The sequence below is a fragment of the Diabrotica undecimpunctata genome, chromosome 3, assembly GCF_040954645.1.
Source record: "Diabrotica undecimpunctata isolate CICGRU chromosome 3, icDiaUnde3, whole genome shotgun sequence".
NCBI classification, from domain to species: Eukaryota; Metazoa; Arthropoda; class Insecta; order Coleoptera; family Chrysomelidae; genus Diabrotica; species Diabrotica undecimpunctata.
This window is the reverse complement of record NC_092805.1, coordinates 61,796,096-61,816,012: the sequence shown is the minus strand read 5'-3', so window position 1 is coordinate 61,816,012 and position 19,917 is coordinate 61,796,096. Positions and strand designations below refer to the sequence as shown.

At 32.4% G+C, this 19,917-nt stretch overlaps 1 protein-coding gene across 1 annotated transcript in view; it reads left to right on the top strand.

The window, feature by feature from the left end:
- LOC140435620 (uncharacterized) overlaps positions 1-6,390 on the top strand; it is a 37,538-nt gene extending 31,148 nt beyond the window's left edge. Inside the window, exon 3 of the mRNA XM_072524358.1 lies at positions 5,689-6,390. Coding sequence (XP_072380459.1) covers positions 5,689-6,323 — 635 coding nt within the window. The 3' untranslated portion in view covers positions 6,324-6,390. The remainder of the gene's footprint in view (positions 1-5,688) is intronic.
- The last annotated feature ends 13,527 nt before the right edge of the window (positions 6,391-19,917 follow it).

The window sequence follows — 19,917 nt, the reverse complement described above, 5'->3', positions numbered from 1 at the left end:
TTCTGGTTGAGTAGAAGCAAATCCAAGACTTTGCAACTTCTTTACATGATTCACTAATTTAAGTTCAGTATCTCTACCCAATTGTGAATCTGGACCCAATGCATGCTTAGAAAAATCATTTTTCTTCATTATGTATCTTATTGTAGATTCGGAAACAGAACGTCCTGCTTGCTGCACGAACAGAAAAATTTTCATCGTTAATTGCAGTTACAGCTCGAAGTAGGTCATCTTCTCTCCACAAACATTTGTTTGATTTTCGAGTATAGAAGTTTGGCATTTTGGCTCTAAAAAAAAAATAAAACTATTAATGGGCAGACTAAGCTGTTAACTTATTAATGTTTTTTTATTTCAGCATGCAAACTCTCCTTATATCCATTTCCGTGCGTATATCTGCAATCTCTCCTACAAAAAAAAAATGCGCGAAGTATCCTAAATAGGTAGGAGATATTGCGCACCGCCATTTTAAATCATGAATGTTATAAAAATACTTTTCAATAGCTTCTTCTTCTTTAAGTTTCATCTTTTATCGAAGGTTGGAAATCATCATGGCTATCCGGAGTCTGTTGACTGCCGCTCTGAAAAGTTCTGCACTACTGCATTCAAACCATTATCTTAAGTTCTTAAGCCAGGATATTTTTCGTCTTCCCACATTTTTCTGTCCTCGGATTTTGCCTTGGATAATAAGTTGTAATAATGCGTATTTTTGCCCTCTCATCACATGTCCTAAGTACTCAAATTTTCGTCTTTTGAGAGTTAATATTATTTCCGCCTCATTTCCTATCCTAGTTTCTAGTTACTAGTAATCTAAGTATCTAGTTACTTCCACGTTTGACATTCTTTGAATCCATGATATTCGTAGTATTCTTCTGTAACACCAAAATTCAAAGGCGGCCAACTTATTCAAATGGACTTGTTTTAGTGTCCACGCTTCCAAGCCATAAAGAGCTTTCAATAGCTAGGATAAATTTATTCATACAAACAATACATAATAAAAATGTAACGTTAGCCTTAATTTGATAAAAGTCTTTACTACAAAAACATACGCAGTTACAATCAAAATTCAACGACTTACCTAATAAAAAATTCCACTGAAGTTGCATTCACTCTACGTAAACTATTCTCAATGACGGATGAATTCGACTGAAGCAAGGAAGGTTGTTTGCCTAACGTACTACTAACACCGAATGTGGTTTAACTTCATCCCCTCTCCTAAGCGAGTTCTAAATAGTGCGTAATCTCTCCTAGCGCGCAGACTATCCTAGCATTACCTTATAACTAATACATAAAAAAGCATAGAAAATTCTTTAAAATGACGGTTTGTCAATTTATTTTTGTTAATTTGTTGTATAATTATTGCAAAACTAGCTTCAAAGTGGATTTTTTGAAAATTATTATTATATATATAATAACGGATTTATTACGGCTGTCGCCGCTTCTCCGCCCCCAATTTCCATCTTTTTCTGTCATATGCAGTTGCCTCTTCTAAGTCTCTTGCCGCCATTGCTTCATCAATATCGTTGCGCCAACTTCTCCGTGGTCGTCCTCTCTTTCTTCTTTCAGGAGGGATCCATTCCAGTACTCTCCTAGGCCATCTGTACTCTGGCATTCTTTTAACATGTCCGAACCAGATTAATTGTTTTCTTTCTATGTCATCATTGATATTTCTCTCCATTTTCATTTCGTTTCTTATTTGTTCGTTTCTAACTCTCTCCAGTTTCGATCTACCGCAGCTTCGTCTCAGATAATCCATTTCTGTCGTCATAAGTTTGTTTCTATTAGCTTTGGTGACGTCCCATACTTCCGAACCATAAAGTGTAATACTTTGGACTATACTACCGTAAATGTGTTTTTTGGTTTCTCGTCGAATTGTTTTTTGCCAGAGAAGAGAGTTTAAGGCACGGGTCGCTGCTCTGCCCTTGTTTATTCTTTCCCTGATTTCATCTGCGCTATTTCCCTTCTTGTTGAAAATGACCCCCAAATATTTGCAGGATTGCACGCCTTTGATTTTGTCGTCTTCCAAGACTAGGTCACATATTTCATCTGTTCCCACTGAGAGATATTCACATTTTGTCATATTCATGTTTAGACCTGCCACCTCATATTCTTCTTGCAGTTTTCTTACCATATAGATAAGATCGTAGCTGTCTTCGGCAATTACTACCTGGTCATCCGCAAAGAAAAGTGTATATAGCTTGTTTTCTTCCACCGTTATTCCCATGTTTCTACATTTGTTTACCAATTTCACTATGGATCTGTCCAAATAGATTTTAAATAAGGTGGGTGACAGAGAGCAGCCTTGTCTTAGTCCTTTTGTTGTTTGAAAAGGAGAGGTGATTTCTTGTCCCATTTTAATTCTTGCAAAGTTTTGTTCGTAATATTTTTGAGTGGCGTTAATAAGAATTGGGTTTATTTTCAAGTTACCCATTTCTATCCATAGTTGGGAGATCGGTACACTGTCATATGCTTTTTCCAAATCTATTAAAGCTATATGAGTTTCTCTATTTCTCTGCACTCGTTTTTCCATTGCAATTTTTAATGTGAAGATATTATCCATAGTGGAGCGTCCGGCCCTAAATCCCGCTTGTTCTTCGGGTTGTTTGTCTTTGATATCATTTTCTATCAGGTTTCGTAGTACTTTTGAGTATAGTCGGCCTATAGTAGCAATCACTGCGATCCCTCTATAGTTTTTAGGATCCATCTTTGTGCCTTTCTTGTGTATTGGAGAGATATACGATTGTCTCCATTTTTCTGGAACTTCTTCTTCGTTTAAGCATCTTTCGAATAATTTTCGGATCATCTCAAACAGTTTTGATGGTCCATACCTAATCAACTCTGGATGTATTCCGCCTGGGCCTGGAGATTTTTTTAATTTCATTCCCTTAACTGCTTCATTCACTTGTTCTATTGATATTTCGATTCTTCCTTCTACTTCCACTTGTTCATTTGTCTGTTTAAACCTTTCTCTTCTCTCTGTCAATAAGTTCTCAAAATGCTCTACCTATGTGTTCTCTGGTATTCTATTTTATTATCTATTAAAATTATTATTAACTTTTCTAAAAAATACACAAGGAAATAAGATAAAAACTAAAACTCAGGAGGGTTGCTGGACCTAATAATTTGTCCTAAACGAGGTTCTAAACCGGTTAAAAGTGTGTTAAGAGCCATGGTGTCAATAAATTCACATTGATTTTTGGATCGAGGCATGCATTTTTGAATTCAAAACTTGTAATCGGTTAAAGAAGGTTAGAAGTGATTCGTTAGATAATTGTTTTAGTCGTTATAAGTCCTCCGAAATAAAGATTAAATAGTTTGAAGTTAACTTCAAACATCAGCGCTACTACCTGACTTGACAATGGTAAGTGCGACCTTGTCGAAACGTCTCAAAATAATGGTTGTTGTCAAAACCACAATTATTGAACGCGGAGTCAAACCCGGAAAACTACAGAAAGCACATATAACTCTCGCGGAAACTTTAAGTATATAATATATATAAATATATATATATATATATATATTACTTGTATATATATATACTTATAATATATATATATATATATATATATATATATATATATATATATATATATATATATATATATATATATATATATTACTCTCCACAATTAATACTTAACACACCACCTTAAATGTACGATCAGTTTAAAACCACTTTTCTTCTAAACTGTTAATTCGATTTTAAAGATTTTTTTGTTCATATTATTAGGTCTATTCCTAGTAAATCACTTTGTTAATTTTTTATGAAAAATGCCAGCGTTCTGCGCGTATACGGGATGTAAAAATAAAGTTTTGTTTTTTCATTTTATTTTAAAACACCCTATGAAATTTATCAGAAATAAATGCTACATCTTTATCTATCTACTCAAAATACAGAAAAATATAGAGAATGTAGAAGAGAAGATCAAACAATTAGAGAGCATTATAATCAATACAAAAGTGCTACCACCAGTTGACGCAGTGGTTTTAGATCCTGTAGTTAAAGAATAATTACCGAGAGATCAAACGACATATTTTATAAAATTTAAATTGTCAGTATCTAATGGGAAGACTCCTTGTTCCATATACCTTAAACAATTTAAGAACAGCCAATCATTGAACCGAGCAAGAAAAGGCTGTTTTCTTGACTGCTTCTTTACAAGGTGATGCTTCGAATATTCTAAGTGTAAAAAAATGTTACCAGATTTTGTTTACTCGACTAGACAAACGCTACGGAGATGACCATCTACAAGTCTACAAAGCACAACTAAAAAGTAGAATTCAACGAGCAAGTAAAAACTTGAAAGAATTTGAATCAGATCTTGCTCTTATAGTACGGTGGGCTTCTCAAGAGGCACCAGACAACATATTGAAAGCAATTGTTTTAGATACCTTTGTCAAATTGTTGAGAGACAGCGACTAGCAAGAACAAAAGTTTTAGATGAAGCGCTAACCATTGTCTTTAAACACAAAATAGCTAGTAAAGCTTTACAAAGCAATCGAGTACGAACCTCTGAAAAAGGCGACGAACAAAACGATAAACGTCTGGAGGAAATCATGCGGAAAGTAGTTCGTAGCACGATGCCGAAGAGACGGGAGCATATATGTCGAAATAGTTGCGACTTAGGCTACATTTGTCGTAAATTGAAAGAAAATAATACAACAGTCGGAAAAGTAGAACCAATCGAACACAAGTCTGAAAGAGTTCTGTATTGAATAAGAGGAACACCTTTATCCTGTAAGACGAACCATCATCAGCAATGATCAATAGTAGCCTTAAAAGCTACAAGACACTTAAGCAGATGATCCATGTATAAAAAGTGTATTAGATTGGATGCGTCCAGTTGAGAGACCTTCTTTGCAAGACATTAGTACATGTAGTCTAGAAGTCCTACTGAAGATGGTGTAAGAATATAGTGTGGGAAATATGAACAGTGTGCAAAAAGCTATGGTCCATTTGATAAAAAGAGGAGAACCATGAAACAGTATAATGTTAGTATTCCTATGAAAAGAGTAGCAATTAACATTGCAGGTCCATTTCCAGAAACGGATGATGGAAATAAATATATCCTGGTAGCAATGGATTATTTTACGAAATAAACAGATAGCAAATCAAGAATCTGCTGCCGTTGCAGAGGTAATAGTTATATAATTCTTCAGATAATTTGCTGTTCCCTTCTCGATCAACTCAGAACAAGAGCGAAACTTTGAGCCACCCCTTTTCCAAAAGGTTTGTAAATTGACCAGTGACAATAAGACCAGAATGACACCCCCACATATTCAATCAGATGAAATGATTAAGAGGATGAACCGAACGATGAGTAAACATCTGTCCAAAGTTTAAATCCAAACATCAAAAAAATGAGACCAGCACATTCATTTATTCCTAATGACCGAAAATATTATTCTAATTTACATAATTTGTAGTCAGCTTAAACAAATACGATGTTTTAATACAACAAAATGATTTAGAAAAACTGCAAAATCTAGGCTAGGTCTGTCCTAACTAATGGACAGGATGTGATGTTTGTTTCTGAACTGATTCCTTTAAAATAATCTTTTTTTTTTAGTAATATAGTTAACAATTGGAACTTTTTTTAATTGATTGTAATATTTAGAGAAAAGAAATCAATTAAAATGATATAAATTTAAGTCAACTTGTAAGTTAAAAAGTTAATTGTTTATGTGTTTCAGGTGAAGCTCCTGTTCAAATTGCAATAAAACATTCTAAATTAGAAATTGTAAAACTACTTCTGGGAAGATCCGCCACCAAAAATATTAAAGATCATCGTAACTATACTCTTCTTCACTTAGCAGTAGAAGCCAAATCTAAATCAATTTCTCAAATGCTTTTGGCTAACGGACATGAACTTAATGCGAGGGATCACAACGGTTGCACACCTCTTCATTTGGCAGTTGAATTAAATTCTTTGGAAATGGTAGAATTGCTTTTAAAACATCAAGCGGATATAAATCTTGTAGACTTTGATGGCTATACTCCTTTGCACGTAGCCGCCAGGATAAAAAATAGTGGCGAAATAATAAACTTGTTATTAAAACATAATGCTAATACTAAGATTAAGACTGAACATGGAGATATACCTCTACACATATCTGCTGGGGTAGGCAATATTAGGGGTTATATTGAATTGTATAATAAAAAAGACAGTACCGTCGTTAATGTTATGGGACTTACTCCTGATAGTCTAGCTCACATTCAAGGAAATACTGTTATTAATCAACTTAATATTGAACTGGACAAGAACAATAATTCTTATACTCAAAAAATTCCAATTTATAAGGAGCTAAGAAAGTTAAGAAAGAAATAGCGTGATACTTTTTAAATGTATTTTAAGTGTTTTTTTTATTTTTAATAAATGTATTTTTTACAATGTCCTTCAACATATATTTCTCAAATGATTAAAATGCAGATTTATCTTTTTTTCAATTATTCTTACTAAGAATTTGCGATGTAACTTAAATATCGATACATAAAAAACGCATTACTAAATCCCACAAATGCTTTAGATTTATTATAAATAAATTTATTTATTTCTATAGTCCAAGATCCCAGAGCGATCAGACATAACTTATTTTCACACAGATGAAACCTTAGAGTCTGAGTAGCGTCTTATGTGCTTTGAATACCTGCGTATTTATGAAACTTGCTGAGTGACACCTGGGCAGGTACCAGGTGAGAAAGGTAACTAAAAATAAGAGCTATTTAACTTAAATTTACATAACTGATTTTTATACATATTTTGTAGAATATTATTTTGAAAATACTGTAATAAGTGTCAGACACTTGTCATGGGCCAGAACTTTTGTCAGACGCTTTAAAGCTCCACTAAAATTAAATGAACTTTACTTACTTTTACATGTCTGATTTTTAAATATGTTATTAATGGAACTATAATAAAGTTATATTTAATCAGTCAGACAAATGAAAATGACCAAACATCCCTCAAACACAAAAATTAGTTAACCAAAAGTATGAGCGCGAGAGTGCTGTGCGCGTGAGCCTCAAAGTAAAAAATTCAAATACATTAAGAATACTTACTATTTTTGATCCGATTAAATATTTTTGCATCTCTATTTAAAAATCAGACATGTAAAAGTAAGTAAAGTTCATTTAATTTTAGTGGAGCTTTAGAGCGTCTGACAAAAGTTCTGGTCCATGACAAGTGTCTGACATTTATTACAGTATTTTCAAAATAATATTCTACAAAATATGTATAAAAATCAGTTGTGTAAATTTAAGTTAAATAGCTCTTATTTTTAGTTACCTTTCTCACCTGGTACCTGCCCAGGTGTCACTCAGCAAGTTTTATAAATACGCAGGTATTCAAAGCACACGAGACGCTACTCAGACTCTAAGGTTTCATCTGTGTAAAAATAAGTTATGTCTGATCGCTCTGGGATCTTACTCTAATACGCCAGTCGTCAGGGACGAAAACCTATGCTGGGTTCCGATGCGTCAGGGACACTGAACCTATAAAAGTCATTGCTGAACTGCGCCGAGTATGTTAATTTTAGGACCCTAAAAAATATGCAAAATGTTTACTACTCCTACCCCCTGCTTTTCCCCAAACCACTACCCCTCGTAGGAGAGAAAAGCGGAACAAAAATCTATTTACCGAGAATCTGTACGTCGTAAAAAAATATTTCAAATAAAAAATTTGGCTGAGATAATTTTTAAAACAATTGTTAATAAGCACTTTTTTTTATAAAATAAACCGTTCTCTCAGAAACAACGCTTGAAGCGACCCACGATGGTAAGCTAGGCGTACGAAATCAATTAAAATTTGTTTTAATTCGACTGTAAAACTTCGATATCCGTTGATCAGAGTGTCTTATCTGCAAAAGTCAAAAACGGTTTTAAAGGTGAAGGTAGCAGGGAGTTCTTCTGCAAGTTTTGCATTTTATCGCAAGTCAATTTCTATACAAGTGTTAAATCAATAAATGTTGCACGATTTTTACCATTTTTTAGAATTCTTATGATATCATTAAGGGAGCTGTAAGGATGTAAAAGAAAATATTTCAAGTAATACGGCCTCAATCTTGAACCGATGGGTTAAATTTTTCGATGCAAAATGTAACGGCCAATATATCGAAAAATCAGATAACACCGTAGCAGGTCTGGAAGGAAGAGGTTGTCCATCATATTAAAAAGCTTAAAAATGATATGGCACCAGGAACTGATCAAATTTATAGTGAGCTCTACAAGAATGATAGCGACGTCCTGCTACAAGTACTGCATGAACTTTTACTTTTTGTCTAACAAAATGAGACCATGCCTTATAAAAAGTCTTAAGGCGTGATATGCATGTTACATAAATAAAGCAATCAGGTCCAGTATGACAACTACAGAGCTATAACCTTGTTAACAATTGCTTACAAAATAGTAGCAAATATTCTCTACGAAAGGCTACGAGGTTATACAGTGGACATGTTGGAAAATAGCAGACCGGATTTACTCCAAAAAAATCAACAATTAACCAGATATATACAATAAGACAGATCCTCGAGAAAACAAAGCCAGCGTTAGAATACAGGGAGAAAATTCTCGATCCTTTGAGATAAAGTGAGATAAAATATCGACTCAGACAACGGGAATCCCTGGCTTGCTTTATGTTTAACGTTGCCTTGGAAAAGGCAGTCCGAGACACACGATTTAGAGACGGCGGTACTATTTAAAATAGTGCTTAGCAAAGTTAGCTGAGCTCCTCTATTTGTTTGTAGATTTGTAATTTAACTTTAGGTTTATATTTTGTTTTTTAAAGAAATTTTTGCTCTGCTATATGATACATGCTATTCTTTGCCTTGCTATATATATACATATATACAGAGTGGCCCAAAAGTATTAAAACGGTCAATTATCTCGTTAATTGCTACTCATAATTGTTCAAACTTTGAGGTACACCTATTTTGGGATAAGGAGATTTCATATTTGATATTTGCAATGTTGCCAGGTTTGCCATTTCTTTTATATTATTAGTACCTTTGGTTTTTCAAATTCATCACCCTGTATATTCAGTCATTATTGGAATCTGCTATTCAATACGAGTTCAATCATAGGTAACACTTATGATTTTATGTAGTCTGGAAGGTCATAAATACATAAAACCGTAGTCTGACAACTCCTAATTGTCTCAATAAATTTTTTAATACTATCTATTTTCAACTACATTAAACCGTAACAACTGATAGATTTTAACATTTTTTAACATAATAGTTACTTTATCAAGTATTCAAAATGGGCTAATTTGTGAGTTGACATTACCCTAATCGATGGTAGAATGCGTCTACCACATTTCTTCATAATTGTCTAGAAATTATTCGAGATTCATCGATAATTTGTTGCTTTATTTCTGTAAGAATTGCTGGTTTAGTTTTGTAAGCTAAGTTTTTTAAGTATCCCCAATAAAAATAATCTTTAGGATTGAAATCAGGTGAACTTGGAGGCCGTTTAATTCTACCTCGTCCACCAATCTGATTAAAATTGGCTCCAAAATTTCTTCTATTGCTGAAACCATATCTGATTAAAATTGGCCATAAACAAGATTCTCAGTATAGGTACAAGCACAAGATGGTTTTTTAGCAGAGCATGTAATCGACAAAGACCATATTATGGATTTTTGATAACATTAAAATTTTATGTAATGAAAGTAATAAATTCAAAAAGACTTTTTAGAAATGGTTTGTATTAGCGAAAGTGATAATAATTTAAACAAAACATCAGAAATTCAAAATCTAAGCAAAATTTATAATTATATTATTTCTCTATAGTTTCTTCATTAAAATATCACATTTTATTTTAATATTCCATATACTTGTTACATTGTTTAGACATCTATCAATGATGAATAAATCTTCTTTTTTTATTACTAAATCAAACAGAATTTTTTAAACAAAATTTAATTTTTTGGCAATATCTCTGTCAAAAATGAAAATTGTAAGTCGGCATTCATGACATTGAGGCTTATTTGTAATTGGTCGCTATTCTAGCTTATTTATAAATTCAATTATTTTTATTAAAAAAAGTTTTTCAAAATTTCCAAATTTAGAGAATTTAGAACATTCATTGGATATTTTTTTTAACTAGTTTTTAAGATGTTTAGCAGTTAAGATTTACTAACAAAACTAATTTTATTTGGTGAGTTAAAATTTATTTTTCTAGTTTCACGTTGTAAGATTTTTTGTATTTTTTAGAAGCTCTTGATAAAGACAACACAATTGAAACCTTGACATAAAGAATATTTTACCAATAGCCACTTTTACTGACTCCAACCCATAAAAAACATATTTATATATTTTTTCCAAACGAGTCACAAGTACTTCTTCTTTCTTACTCTTATATATATATATATATATATATATATATATATATATATATATATATATATATATATATATATATATATATATATATATATGTATATATATATATATATATATATATTCGAATTGATTTATTTATAAGAGATTTTTTAAACAAAATTAAGTTATAAATTTTAAAAATCTGGCTTATAAAAATTATAGAAAAATTTAAACCGAACATTTTAAGCTTTTATAAATGTTTTAACGTTCCTTTTGACCAAGATATGGAACTTTTAATGACGCGCTCTGAGGCGCACGGTCAGCTCGCAGCGAATGTCAGCGAGCGTAAACTTCGCGCGTAAATCAATTTTCAATGTCGGCAAAAGTTAACATAAAACATTAATTAAATTTTAAAATTTTCGTTTTCAATATCCCTTTAACTTCCATTAACCAAACTGCCAACGTTTGCCGGTCAGGAGTTTTAAACAAAATTGAGCCGTATAAGTTGGCAGTTTGGTTAATGGAAGTTATAGAAAAATTTATGTTAATACAAACATTTTAAGGTTTGATAAATATTTCGATGTTAATTTTTTGCCGAGATATTAAAAATTGATTTACGTGCGCAGTTTACGTGCGCCCGCATTCGCTGCGAGTTGACCGTGCTCCTCATAGAGCGTTATTAAAAGTTCCACATCTTAGTCAAAAATAAACACACAAACATTTGCCAAAGCTTAAAATGTTTGTTTTAAGTTATTATATAACTTCCATTAGCCAGATTTTTAAAGTATAGAGCATAATTTTGTTTAAATCTCTTATCAACAAATTAATTCGCAACTTTTTAGTGACTTTTTTATTGTATAATTGTCACAACTTTTTTACTTGTAAAGATAAAGTAATTTTGCAATGTTTTTTTAAAGCTTTAAGAATTAACTTTGACATTAAGATGTTTCTGAAAATTAATTGCACGTATGAAAGCTAAGTTATACTTGGAAAAGCCCCATAGAATGACTAGTTTGCAATTGTTTTTCACGAAATTTGTTATATCTTCGGTTCTAACTGTCAAATCAAAGTTTACCAAACGCCATTTTGTTCTTTTTTTCAAAAGGAACAATTTTCATTTTAGTAAAATTAAAGATCCGACATAGTTTGGAAGATACAATTATTTAAACAATTAAATTGTTAATAACAAATTTTCTGACGGGTTTTCAGCACTCTGGTACCCTCGAAAAATCGTATCTATGCACCAAAAAACATAAAAACTAATTTTGAAGAATGCGTTATACTAGTTACGTCCATCCAAAATCCCTGGTCATATACATATTTTTGTTTTATTGTCGTATTGCCAAATTCCAGTAAGAGTTTAAGAAGGTATCCATTGAATCTTGATAGGCAACGGTGGAAGAAATGTTTTTTAGACATCTAACGTCATGTATCAAGACACGCTGGCATCTTTCGGCCAAGTAGGATACTAGGCCAGAAGACCTCAGGGTAGTGCCGGATTAACCGTCTTCCAGCTAAATCCTTAACCAACGTTCCAGAGTAATGGTCTTGTCACAAATTTTAGATCCCTGTTGAAATTTCCTTCTCCTTTCTCCTCCTCATCCTTCCATCACCCCAAAGATCAGATAGTGTACTTCTCCCCATTCTTTCTCTTCTCTCATCATTATGTTTACCATGTTTCTTTCATGCGGCCTAAAACCCATTTGCCTCTTTAAGTCTCCTCTCTAACTTACCCATTCTGGTAGTTGAAAATGTGAGCGGAAGCGTCCGGTACCCCACAAATAGTACAGCCTGCCTAGGCAGATTTGCTTCTTCTATTTATGATGGTGCTGAAACTGCCATGTCCGATCAGAAACTGCGTCAGGATGAAGTCTAGTTTACTGAACTTCCATCTATATTTCCATCCATTCATATCACTGCTCCAATGACATACAGAACCTCATATTTGAGACCATCCTGTATACGCCTGGTAGCCTGAGGAGCATTCGCCTTCGCGAAGTTTCTATCAGCTAGGTGTATTTCGTAGTGTTCAGGCAACGTAGATTACCACTGACTAGAAAATTCCATTAAACATCCTTCTTTTGGTGCAACTTGGGCCTCCAATATTTGGTATCAGCCGTATCAACGCCTCCAGAGTTCTGTCCGCCTTCTTTACCGTCTTTTGGATGTGTACTCCGAACCGCATCGCCCCTATTGCGCATCAGAGTACTATAGGGGGAAAGGGATGGTCTGGAGCATTAAAGCGAGGTAGAGTGATTCCTGTTTTACACGAAATAATACACCTTGCTCCAATGAATTTTTACACCCGGACGTAATTTCAGAGAGTGAACATGTCTCAGAGGCTGGGTTTAATTAAATTTCTTGCTTGCTACTCCGAACCTCAGTCCTTCCGACCACCAGACTCCACACCTTTCACTATAAAGCGAAGAGAGGATTTGTCCCGGCTCCCTTTGAGAACTACCACCTCAGTTTTCTGTGTAGATCAGCTGTAGATCGTTATCTCTGATTCAGCTACTAATAGGACGCAGGTCTGTGTTAGCCGCATTAGCCATGTCCGTTTCCTGACTCACCTTCGCAACCAGTGTGATATCATCAGCATAAGTTATAAGAGTGTATCCCCTAGGCATATGTAGCCTCAACGCTTCGTCGTACAGGACATTCCACAGGGTGGGACCTAGTACTGAACCCTGCGGAATAACCTGAGACAAACTGATGCTGGTATCTTTTTCACTTGTGGACCTGTTAGTAAAGTATTTGTCAACTGCGTTGACCATGTACTCACTAAGGCCCAATTCTCTCAGCATGAACCTAATTTTTTCCCACGATGCTATGTTAGAGGCATTCTTGACGTTAATCAGGATGAGAGCCACCCATCCCTTTATATCCTGAGTGACTAAAGAGGTCACTTCTATGACTGCAGCTATGGTGGACCTTTTGGCCCCAAAATCAAATAATGGGTCGCTCAGCGTATGTTTTTCTTCCAGCTCTTGCTCAAGGTGATAGTCTTACTAAAATACCAATATTTGATAGTTTATAGTGTCATAAGCAGCAGCTTAGTACACGTAATTGTCTCCTGTTTACTTGCGAAAAATGTTTTCACCTATATTTCTTGTCTTATCATCAATAAAGTTTTATTTCTGTATGGTCTCATATGTCTTATTTATGTCAAAGAAGACGGCCATTACTTAACGAGTACTTACAAATGAATCGTTAATATAGAAAATAATGAATTAAAAACAGACATAGAAAGTTTTCACCTTTTTTTTAATGTTGTTAAATGGGTGAATTAATTTTTTTTTTCCATTATTCTTCCTAAAAGGATTTTGAGATATTTTAATTACATGAGTTTGTGGTTTTACTGACTATATGAAATAATTTTGATTATGAGCATTAAGGAGTATCTGGTAAAAAAGCCATGCAGTCATAAATGAAAATAGTGGACAAGTGGAATAATTTTTTTTAATTTAATATATGTTCTTGTATGTGATATTTTTTAGTATTTTGGGTGTTTGCTAATTTAATTGCTTCTTTGTTTTGCTTTGTTTTATTTTGCAGTTCTTGTTTTACGTATAGACACCGCAGTTGTTTTCTTGATAATTATAGTAAATTTGTTAACAGTACTGTCTATATCATTTTCTAGTTTTACAAACCTCTGTAATAACTTCTTAATAGTTTTTGGTACAGCACAATTTGAAACTTCAATCATCCGTTTTTTTTAAAGCTACTGTATTCTTATTAGTACTGTTACTTATTATTATTTTCCAATCGCTGCCTTTAAATCTGTTTGAAGCTACGGGTAAGAGTTGTCGCATTAAGCAAAATGAAGAGTACAGTACATTTTGCGAAATATAGTTAAAATATCTTCCTCTGTGTTTATAATACAAAATATGTTATATTTAAAAGCTTCACTAGCTTTTTAACTATTGTTGTGTCTGTGAATTTATATTCCCAAGAATTGGTTTTTTTCTTCTTGTGCCCTGCTTGATTATCGTGCGTTGGCTCTCAAATTGGCTACACTAATTTTGTTAATAGCAGCTTGGAAAAGGGATAAAGAGGATCTGTTAAACCATTCCCTCAGGTTTTTAAGCCATAACGTTCGTCTTCGACGTGGTCTTCTTCTTGCTTCTATCTTGCTTTGTATGCTATAATAAAGTATATTATAATTCTCTGGGTGACGCATTTCATGGCCAAAATATTTTAATATGCGATTTTTGACTGTTCTGACCACTTCCGTACCGTTTCCCATCCGCTGCAAAACAACCTCGTTACGAACTCTATCCACCCAGCTTATTTGCAAAATTCTCCAATACAACCAGATTACCAAGGCTTCCAGTTTTCTTAGAAGTGTATCTGTTAAAGTTTAACCTTCGATACCATATACAAGAAAAGAAAACACATAACACGAGAACACATAACATATTCTTTATCTTAAAAAATGCAGATCTGGCAATAAAAAATTCGCTAAAGCAATTTTATATTTGAAGATGTGGTCGATTAGTCATTCTAGTTCTCGAGGAATAAGATTGTGGTTAGTGGGATGTAGATTTTATATAGGTAGCAGCTACATTGGATCTTGGAATTTTACTACTGTGGCTTTAATTTTAGTTTGTAAAGTAATTTTATTTGACAGTAAAATAGAAATACCAACAAGGAAGTGGTCCCCCAGATATTGGAATATAAAGAACAGCAACTGCGACCGTAAAATTTGTTAAAAAGTTTAAAACTAACAATGGCAAAAAAGTTTGAAAAACAAGTTTTCTATACTAATTATAACTGATCTGTGTCACAGACTGTTTTTCAATATTCATTTCACAGTTATAAGCGAGTAGTAAATATTGTTTAACGGATACTATATAGCTAATTTTCTTTATGAAGTGAAATTTTAAGTGAATTTTATATTGGAAATCAATTGAATATATTATCTGTAAATATTCATTGAATATCTTATTTTCAAGTGATATTTTCCTTTGCTTTGTTTCGCCTTTGGCCTTCGTCAATTCAATGTTGCATTATAAAAAATCCTTTTAACTTCGGTAACTCAAAAAGTTAAATCTGCAGAAATAGAGAGCCGAAGTTGGTGAAATTTTAATACAGTAATTTTGTTTCCACTGGTTTTACTTCTCCAGGAAACTAAAGTTTGAATTGCTTTTTAACGAATTTTGATGGCAGTGAAATAATCATATACCTCGAATTGAATTTCCTGAGGAAAATACTTTTAGATTCTTTTGTTGTGTGTAATATTGGTTTGAACGCAATAAAAATATGTGCTACTTTTCGAGCATCGAGCAACAATACATCGTCGAAAGTTAGATTTATATGTGTAAAATACTCTTCAAGATAATTGCATATTAAATAACAGTATTATTTGCATTATAAGAAAAAATAAGTTAATTTATATACTAAATGAAAGTATTTGTGATCACAACAAATGAAATTGATTCTTTTTTTAGCACACGAACGACTAAGACGTGTGCCAAGTACAATTAATAAAACTGAAAAAACGCAAAATGACGATTTTTAAGGCTCAAAAACACAAGTAAAAATACTATGTTTGAAATCATCAAACGCTTAAATTCAAGTTCAAGCTTTCTTCTATCAGTTCATAATAGAAATTCTGGGCTTATTTAATTTTAAAACATTTTTTAAATTGTTAATGAAACGCGTATGGCAAGGCGGGCGCTCATTTGTATATATATAATATATATGTATATATATATATATATATATATATATATATATATATATATATATATATATATAAGTTATAGAGCGACGCCTATGAACTTAGGAGTGCTGACATGGTCAAAGACATTGAACTCAAGAGTGCTGACGCTATATTTCGTAATATTGTGAATTGTATAATTACAATTGTATATGTTTTATTTAACTAATATTTTATTCAGTTTAGAATCTGATTTTATTGTAATTAGTCGTTTTAGCTCTAATAATTCTTTTTTAAAAAAGGACTTTTGGCATTCCCAAATTTGAGTGGCGCAGTCAGTAGCTAGGTCAAACAGGTTTAACGAATATTAATTCGGTTCGTTTCAACGATTTATTGACCTTAATTCGGAAGTGTTATATTCCTGTGTGTGGATTGAGTAGCCCTTTATAACAGGAATCGTGTTAAGTGGACTTTTCGAGTGAATATCGAAGATGCCCGCCTAGTCAAACCTTCTGAATGAACCAGCTTACATGGAGTGGACAATTCTCTGGTTAGTGCTTATGTCGTATAGAGAGCCGAAAATTCTAATAAATTCTGATTCATCAGACTCAGATTCTAACTCAAAACATCCTATTAAAGATAATTTTTGTTCTAATTCCTCCTTAATAAATAATCGTACTTTTAATTTAAATTTTTACTTAAAAAATAAAACAAAAATGGCAATCCCACAAATAAAAAAAGGAATATCTTGACATGATTCCAGATTTCCACGGAGAAAATACATTACTTCTTAGATTTGTGGAAATCCGTAAAAAATTTATTAATATAAATTTTATAATACAGTTGATTCATATGATTTTCAGAAAGAATACTTAATGTTTAGCATATTAGAAAAAGTAAAAGGTGAAGCTGCTATTAACATTTCAGCATGTCTAGTTAGGACCTGGCAAGATCTTAAAGATGCCTTGCTAAATACATACGCTGATAAAAGAGATATTTATACTCTGAGTATAGAAATGTCAGAATTAAAGCAAAATAATGAAACTCCCTTTGAATTCTTCAATAAAGTCCAACATCTTCTGAATTTACAAATATCTTTAATTACTACACGTTCTAATGACCAAGAATTATTAATTTTATCTAACTATTTTAGAAATTTAGCCTTTCGAGTATTATTACGTGGTCTAAAAGAACCACTTGGCACCTTCATGCGAACTAAAAACCCTAAGGATTTAACACTAAGTATTTTAACTATCGATTTTCATATTTATTTAAATGAAAATAATTCTTCACATTATAGGCAAACAAAGCGAAATTTTCAAAATAATCGTAATGCAATACCAAATCTTAACTTTCAACAAAAATTTTCTCAAACGAACAGATCCTTTACAGTCAATGAACCTCGACAAATAATTCAAGCCTTCACACAATTTCAAAAAACAACAAGACAACCATCAGCATCAACCCCTTTTTCAAATAATAACAGAGCAACTAATATTTTTACAAATGACAGAATTAGTGATGTCTTTAAATCAAATCCAAATCAAAGATTTCAAGCCCCAACTCCAATGAGTACCACTAGTCAAAATACTTTTAGACCATCAAATTTTGGAAATCAAAAACGCTTCAATAATACCGTTTCAAGTCAACCACTAAATATCATAACTGAGGAGCTACATAATATTGGCGATACCGAGGAAGTTGAATTAACTAATGAGAATAATTTTTTAGAGAACGAAGCCTCGGAAAATCCATAATTACTCAAGTTAAACTTGTAAATCTGATAAATAACGAAAGTGAATTACCGTACATTGTATTTCCTGAGCATAATCTCAAAGTACTAATAGACACTGGGAGCACAAAATCGTTTGTAACCCCAGAAGTAGCTGAAAAATATTTTAAAAATTCAATTTTTTGATAAACCCGTTAAAATTTCAACAGCACTTGGAGCAAAAGAGGAAAATTACTGTACTGAAATTCCCTTATCAAAAATTTTTAATACTAAAAATAAATTAAATTTAAGTTATTGCGTTTTTAAATTCCACGACTATTTTCACTGCTTATTAGGCCTCAATAATTTAAAAAAATTAAATGCAAAAATTGGTTTGGCCAATAATGTTTTAATTACTTCGCAGAGTAAGATAAAATTAAATTATATAAAGCCGGGAATAGTAGCAACACAAATTGTATAGTAGTGCCGCCACGAATCGAGCAAGTTATCAGTTTAAATGTTGGAAATATAAAAAATGGCGATGTAATTATACCATATACACAAGTCGGTAAATTAGAAATTCCGAAATGTCTTACAAAGGTCGAAAATAATGAGGCTATTTGCAAGATTTTGAATTCTTCTGAATGAATCTTAAATTGGATGTAACTTCCCCAATCATGGCGGAAAAGTTCGCTGAATACGAACAAGTTTTAAATCTAAATTTTAATTCCATACATGCTGAAGAATTTAAATTCGATATTTCTAAAGTTCGAACAGATCATATGAATTTTGATAAAAGAAATTCAATATTAAAGTTAATAAAAGAATATTTCGATATCTTCCATGTCGAAGGAAACCAATTAACTTTTACTAATAAAATTAAACATAAAATAAAAACAACAAACGATATACCAGTATATTCAAAATCCTATAGATAACCAGAAATTTATAGGGAGGAAGTGCAAAATCAAATCCAGAATCTGCTGGATCAAGATATTATTTGATCTTCGGATTCCCCTTGGTCCTCTCCTATATGGGTGTTCCCAAAAAAAATTGATGCCTCCAAGAAACCTAAGTTTAGAGTCGTAATTGATTATCGACGTCTTAATGCTATCACACTTGGTGATAGATACCCTTTACCTAACATTAGTGACCTATTGGATAAACTTGGACGGTGTAAATACTTCATGACACTCGACCTCGCTTCAGGGTTTCTTCAAATCAAGATGGATGAAAGCGACATTTAAAAAACTGCATTCAATACAGAAAATCGTCACTACGAATTTTTGCAAATGCCTTTCGGACTCCGTAACACCCCAGCAACATTCCAACAAATTATGGATAATATCCTAAGAGGTATACAAAATGAAAAATGTTTGGTTTATCTTGACGATATAATTATATTTGGTACAAGTCTTCAGGAGCATCTAGTTAATTTAAAAGAAGTGTTTCAAAAATTAAGAGAATCAAATTTCAGAATTCAAATAGATAAATCTGAGTTTTTAAATAAAGAAGTAGCATATTTAGGTCACATCGTAACGCCAGAAATTGTTAAGCCAAACCCAGACAAAATAAAAGCTATAAAAAATTTTCCAATACCCAAAAATACTAAACAATTAAAATCATTTTTAGGACTTTTCGGTTATTATAGAAAATTTATCAAAGATTTTTCTAAACTTACTAAACCACTAACTACTCGCCTAAAGAAAAATGCTAAAATCAATGTAAGCGATTCAGATTACATCCAATGTTTTGAAACTTGTAAACAACTTCTCATAAATAAACCCATATTACAGTATCCTGACTTCTCCCGTCCTTTCAATCTCACTACAGATGCTAGTAATTTTGCGCTAGGAGCCGTACTTAGTCAGGGAAAGATTGGATCCGACTTGCCAATTTCTTATGCAAGTAGAACTTTGAACAACTCAGAAATCAATTACTCAACAATTGAGAAAGAGTTACTGGCAATAGTATGGGCTGTCAAATATTTTCGACCGTATTTATTTGGACGACGCTTTACTATTGTAATGTAAACATAGCAAGGAAATAAAGAAGGAAAAATTAAGGGGTAATTAGCCTAGAAAAGAGTAATAATTATTTAAGTAATTATTATATATTCCAAATTAATAAAGAATAAATTCGACACAGTTTAACGTATACATTTCAAATTAAAAAACAAATAATAACAATTGACCCAGTTTAACACAAGTCTGAATGTTTAAAAAATTAC